This window comes from Morone saxatilis, unplaced genomic scaffold (genome assembly GCF_004916995.1).
Source record: "Morone saxatilis isolate NCDOM2014 unplaced genomic scaffold, NCSU_SB_2.0 Contig11, whole genome shotgun sequence".
NCBI classification, from domain to species: Eukaryota; Metazoa; Chordata; class Actinopteri; family Moronidae; genus Morone; species Morone saxatilis.
The window spans coordinates 5,278,006-5,284,769 of NW_023339663.1; the positions used below are offsets into that span (position 1 = coordinate 5,278,006).

The 6,764-nt window shown below is 39.1% G+C and overlaps 1 protein-coding gene across 1 annotated transcript in view; it reads left to right on the forward strand.

Annotated features, from left to right (window-relative positions):
* The window catches only part of luzp2 (leucine zipper protein 2), a 138,918-nt gene that overhangs the window by 114,457 nt on the left and 17,697 nt on the right, over window positions 1-6,764 (forward strand). The window contains exons 7-9 of the mRNA XM_035652223.1: window positions 838-900; window positions 4,635-4,709; window positions 5,461-5,628. Coding sequence (XP_035508116.1) covers window positions 838-900; window positions 4,635-4,709; window positions 5,461-5,628 — 306 coding nt within the window. The remainder of the gene's footprint in view (window positions 1-837; window positions 901-4,634; window positions 4,710-5,460; window positions 5,629-6,764) is intronic.

Genomic DNA, 6,764 nt, shown 5'->3' on the forward strand with positions numbered 1-6,764 from the left:
ATAGATAGATAGATAGATAGTTGAAATATTAAAAAATATTATTATAGCATTATAATATTCTGTCGTATGAGCTCCAATAAACCTACATAATGACTGAAATATGATGCACTGACCTCTCGATCTATAAATAGATTAAACTTTGCTGGGGTTCAAGATGAATCAAGGCAGTTTCATTTGCATACCAATTAATCACAGTTACAGTCTTGCAAGGCCTTACAGTACCCACAGTATAAAAACTCTATGAAAACATCTTCTAGCCTCGCTGAAGACACAGAAAGAAAGCCTCTGAACTGCTGCAGAGTCCCGTGTGGAGGCTTTCAGTGTTCATGCTCACATCATGAACAGCTTTGAGGATGGCTGTGTATCAAGCTATCTAGGAGACAGCCTCTGTGTTCCATGTGCCCACTGATGTGGAGCAGCAGAGTGAATGTCAGGCAGAGCTGGTCACTGTATCTGTTTGGGGGCGGCAGTAAAGATCTGCTCTGTTTGTGTGTGTGATGCTTACTGATGACAGGCGAAAGCCCGTTGAAACCTAGGAACCTGCATGTGTGTGGTGATGGTGGCGGCGATGTGTGTAGTGGGAGGGAGAATTCAGGTTTAGACAGTGGGCAAGAAGCCAGTGCATGACTGCATCATTGTGTGGACTATGCAGTTCAGTGAAGGGGAGATTTGATATTTTCTTCCTCTCAGTAGAGCCTTCCTTTAAGCCAGAGCTTTGCCCAGGGAACACTCACAAAGGAGTCTTCTGCTGCAGCTGGCAGAATCCTGCTACGTGATCTAAAACCAATTTCGCTATTTGAATAAGCTAACACTTATTTCCTTATCTTCCCCTTGCAGTCCAAAAAAATCCAGGCTCAACTGAAAGAACTGCGGTACGGGAAAAAGGATTTAATTTTTAAGGTAAGTTCAAACTGAAGGGGGGTGGCTTTATTGTAGCTCCAGACCAGGGGTAAACAGGTACTTCAGGCCACCTTCAAAGGATGATCCCATCACAGGAGGTACTCCAATTAATTCAGTCTGCAATTACAAAGTCCCTCCCAGTCAACAGCCTGCAGTCAATTGACGAGCCCTTATTCAACATACCTATAAATCCTGTCCTCTATTTCCTCCTCTGAAAGATCAATCCCATCCTTTTCAATCATGGGATGCATGTGGATAAATGATGTAGACAGCAGTGGATGAAGTTGATACAGATTATGCATTAAATCATATAAGGGAATTTTCAAGAAACAAATTATAGATGACACCATGTGTTGCTACAATTGGGTGGGTAGCATATGTTACAGGGCATCTGAAATGTGTCTCCTCCTCACATACTTCCTGTGCAAGCACTATAGAAACCGTGGCAACAAGAAACTGTTCTGTATTGTTGCCCACCCGTACATACTCCACTGCCTCTTGTATTGCAGGAACTAAATGTTCTTAGATCTGAGCGCTTACATAATATTTATTGGCATTTACTGGTACACGGACTGACCTTTCAGGCCTTGTTTGCAGTGTTAAAAATGTCAGTCGACATTTCCGCCACAATGCCTTCTAATGCCATTTCTTAAATGTATGTTATGATCCTTCAGACCCATCATTCCTAAAGCTGTGTCAGACATAGATGAATAAAATGGACTTAATCCTCATACACAGAGAATTGTGTGCTTCTAGCCCAACCCCTGAATATATTGTCCCTGAAAGTCCTGTTCCTTGTTCTATTTCCAGCCTGTGAATGATGGATGCATTGACTTGTTTGCTTGGTGTCACTGCTCGTAAATCGTTGTCTCTAAATTGCATCAGTCACTCACACAACACAACCTTATTGCTCAATGTCACCAAACATTTCATGTGGACCTTTAAAACATTATGGTCTTTGGTGATGTGCAGAAGGATAAGGCTAATTTGATCATCTCTTTGTCTTGTAAAACATTCATCTTTGGGAGATGACACAGTCTGCTTTTTCTTTCTGATATAAAGGTCAGCAAGAAATGCATCATGTCCCTCTGACCTGCCCTGAGCCCTCTGGCTATTCCTGAAAACTTATATGTATTCCACATATGCTGTGATCAAAAGCACAGTGGGGGACGAAGGAGCAGGAAGTAGAGAAGAGTCACTCAAGATACGGAAATGTCATCAGCCTCACAGGGGGGATGTCAGTCAAGGCACCTTGACCGGGAGGCAATTGAATTGGTTATGATGGCTGTTGTACCACATCAAACTGCATTTTCCAGCACAGAGTCAGAGTACACAAAAAACTAAACAACCTGACAAGATTGGAGACAGAACAAAATCAAAAAAGCTCAAATCCTAATTATTTTATCTTGGGAACAATTCAGTCTTAGAGCTGACTGAAAGAAAGAACAAGAATTGTGAAACCATAAAAACAAACTGCTGTTTTGACAAAATGCAATAATTCACAAAATGAGCACATACTGCACCTATGATACTAGAAAAGAAGACAGTATTGTCAGTGTTGTCTTCACTGGATAATTTCCCATCAATAGTCCTCAGATTTGAAGGACAACTTAAAAGGAGACCCAGCTCTGTGAATCCAAACCATGCAGCCCCCATACTTAGCTGTAAACACCACACACAGACAGGTTCCCCTTTGCTTGCTCAGCCACCACATTAAAGCCTTCTGAGGAACTGATGGTGCCTTCTCTGCGTTTCCCTAGACAATATTTTTGGCAGCCGTATTCAAGCCTTCACATCTTCTTCTCTCAATCAGTCCACTTTTAATGTACCCCTAGAGCTGTTTCTCCTCCAGTTTAGAAAAAAAAACAGAAAAGAAAAATGACAGCTAGATGTAGTTGCATGCCTCGTCTAGCAGAGTGGCTAGTACTCCACTGACCCCTCACCTCTATAATGGACTCAGCACAAAAATATGGAGCTTTAGTCTTGGAGGCACTAACCCTGAAAGTCAGCATTTCTGGGTCAGTGGCCATGCGCCCACAGTCCTCAGAGGACTATGCGCTGATGATGTTCTGTGTAATGGATGTAATGGCTCTCTACTGTAATGCTACACAGCCGCATGCATGCACTTACAAACACATGGACAAACAGTCTTCTGATCATTTAGAAGACAAACTAAGAGTAGGCTGCATTTTTTTCTGTGTGCTTGTAAGCCAAGCCAGCATGGACTCATGATTATCCAGTAGTAATACACTTGGTGTTGTTTCACTAAATTCGTTCTTTTGGCCATTTGTAACATCATAATACAATGTCCACTGCCAGTAATTTAATGGAAAATATCCAATAATATGTTGCCAGTCTGTTTGACATTGGACTGTAGTACCCTTCAGTATCCTATTTGAAAATAATACAAACACATATCAGTGAATATACGTTTGCGGTTTATTTGCCATTTGCCACAAAGATATATACAAACCTTTGTGTCCATGATTAAAGAACTGTTCCTCAAACGTTATTACTTTTGGATTCCCTCTTGAGCACAGCCCAACAGCTACAAATTGCAATTCTCTGAAAACTTCCTGTAAATGAAAGAAGACTTTCTCAGAGACAGATCAGATTCTCTGGCTTCTTCTGAAAACCCATAGTGGTGAATGTTGCCCTGTCCTTGACTGCCTCCACGTAACTCATCTTACAGGGAAAATTTAAACATAATTTTAGCTGCCCTGTTGAGTGGTAGAAGTGACAGACATGTTCCTCACTAAAATTACTACTCTGCTGGCAGAAATCTAGATGAAAATGAGATGAAATCTGCAAACATGGCAAGTGTCCCCACTGTGTCACAAAACTCACTCAGGTACGACATAAGTCTATAAAACTCACCAAAAACCATCAATCAACCTCATCACACATCTCTGAAATTTCATACAGTTTTTCCCAGAGGTTGTGGATGATGTTTGTTGGGTTAGCTGACCTTGGGTGTTTCAGAACATGAGCCCATGCAATTTATCATTTTGAGAGGCCAGTAAAAAACACCTAATAAAAGTTCATCACCAAGGCCAGTTTTTACACAGAGTCTATGCAAATTGTCCTTATAGTAGTTTCTTTTTCTTCTTACTGATGAATTTATCAATAATAAAAGACTCCTTAGTGGAAACTCTGTTGATCCTCATATGGAGTTAGATTGGCTCATTTACTAGGGGGAAAAAAGCCTTTTTCTGTGTGTTGTTCAGCTCAGGGATTAAACGCTAGCAATGATGCTCATTAAGGGGTTTGAAAGTTTCAGGGGGTCTACTCTTATAACTTTCAAGAATAAACCTTTCTTCTCTCTAAAGGGCCAATGTGATGTGATTTTGAATGAACTCGTGCTTATCTGATTCCCTAAACCCTCTGGATTCTATACTTTTATGTGTATTATTCACCAAAGCATTTTAGTACTAAAATCAAACTAAGAATTTATCAGTATAATGCAGCTATGATTATGGAGGTTTATGAGTTCCCAATACTCTCCTGCTTAAAGACACAAGAGATCCACTGAGTGCTAAGGAGGTGTCATAATTCAGATTTTAGAAAGTCAGGACAAAAGTGATGGTTGGCAGAATAATAAAGAGGAGTCTCAATCCTTTGTGCTATAGATTTGTGTTATTGATAGCGCTGGGGAGAAGGTGGGGATGGAGAAATGCTTTGTTTGCACAGAACAAAGAGGATTCAGCTGATTCAAAAGTCATGTCTTTTTACAGGGGCAGCAGCTAATGGACTTGGAGCACAAGTTAACTATAGCCAAGGAAGAATTGGAGAAGACTGCACTGGATAAGGTAAATAACATAACATGATTAATGATTGTATTTCATTTTCCTGATGTAATTGTGAAGGTATTGTAGGTTGTATAACTTTGAACTAATATAGTCTCTCTCATATGACCTATTTTAAGCCCTGCAATGTCAAATACTGAATAGAGAAATGGCATTTCAATGATTTAAAGAAAGTATATAGTAATACATCTCTATTTTAGAGAGTGCATTTTTGAGGATACGGTTAAGTGGAAAATAATTCCCAAAATAAACATTTCCATGGAAATGTTCACATTACTGAGGATATATTTTCAAAATATTCAGCTTTAACAGGTTGAGCACATGCAGAAAGTTTAATTAATGAGGTATAATGTTATTTGTATATGTGGTTATTGACACACTGTCACTGGGGGCAAGTTAGATGAGTTTAAAATACATGGGGAGAAAAGTGCTGATTAGGAGAACAGGTAATTCCGGTGCTCAGCTCAGGAGAATTGACATCAGAGGCTGTTGTAAAGTAATTAAACCAATCATTCTGTCCATTATTATTATTGATTAAAAGTAAATGATCTTTTGAACATCCCTTCTTTTTTATTACCCTGGTGAGTTCTGCTTCATGTCTTGCTTAACGATGCCTCCTAGCTGTTCTAAAGTCACTTTAAAGCATGGCCTCCCATGGCTTTAATGCTTAAGTAAATGTATCATGTGGATCAATGCAAGGAGGGATGGAGGGATTCAAAAATCTTCTTTTGTGTGTAATCTTGTTTGGGGACAGGATTCTCAGATGAAGGCGCTGAAGGACACAGTTCACATCTGCTTCTCAGCTGTCCTGCACAACCAGCCCAGCAGCAGTCACAGATTTCCCACCTCCCCCACCCACTTGTTCAGATACTCATCACTCATCAACAGCTCCAGAGTCACCTTTCAGCAGCCACATGCCAAGGTAATTCAGTATTCTACTCAGTTCCATCTGATTTAATGTTTATCTAAGAGAAGGCCTGGGTTGTTGCAAAAATACAGCCTTTTTATTTTTAATGAATCGGTCGAGTGATATGCTCAGTCTACCTTATATTTACTGTAGATGAGGTCCTGCTGTCCTTGAACCAACAGTATGTCTCGCTCTCAGACATAACCTGTACGATGTCACAAAGACAAGCATTTATATCTTGCATTTATACAATTTGAAGTGTTCATATTGTTGTCACATTGTAAAAAGGTTTTGTGAATACTTTTTGTTGTCTGAAAAGCTTTGACAGTTTAAAAACAATCTTACATCTCGACTTTACTTGATTTTAAAATGGCTCAAAAACTACTGAAAGACACATTTATTCATCAAAAGGTCAAAATACCTCTCTTTTCTCTCTCTTGTAACCTCACACATAATAAGCAAATAATTAGCTTTTGTAAATAAATTAATCAAGGTGGCACTCCGGGCATTTGTGGTAACAAAATCATGACCTGCTTATTTCGTTCGATAATTAGGTTTTGTTTTTGTTTTTTATTACTGTGTTAATGTAGAGGTTAAAATTAGCCAAAAATTCACACACCAAACATTACATAACCAAACGACTTTAAAACCTGTAAATGTGCGAGAATTATTTTTTGAGTGTAAAAGCTCAGTCTTTGATTTATTTTTGGATATGTATGTGGAATCAGTCATTGATATTAGAGAATCAAACAAAAACAGCTATAGTCCAGTTTGGCTTTTAACCAGGAATGAGGCTTTTTTTTAAATGTCACCATACATTTTCAACTTGCGTTACTCTCAGAAGTAATAACTGTTTTTAAGCCTCAAACTAAATTCACTGCTACAATTATAGCTGAACAAACATTGCTGTTGTCTAACAAAGTAATAAAAATGTTAGCAGTGAAAATTTACAGCAGCTGTAATCAAAATATTCAGAGAAGCACATTTTGTGCCATTGATTGTGGTAATCATGGTTGATTACAGGGTTGGAACTTTTATTTTTGTCCAAGGCAGCGTCATTCACAGTGGCCTTGAATGAACAATGCAGGATGCATTTTTACAACTCTTTGATATTAGCAGAAGAATGCCCAATGGGCCTTTTTCACAGCAGA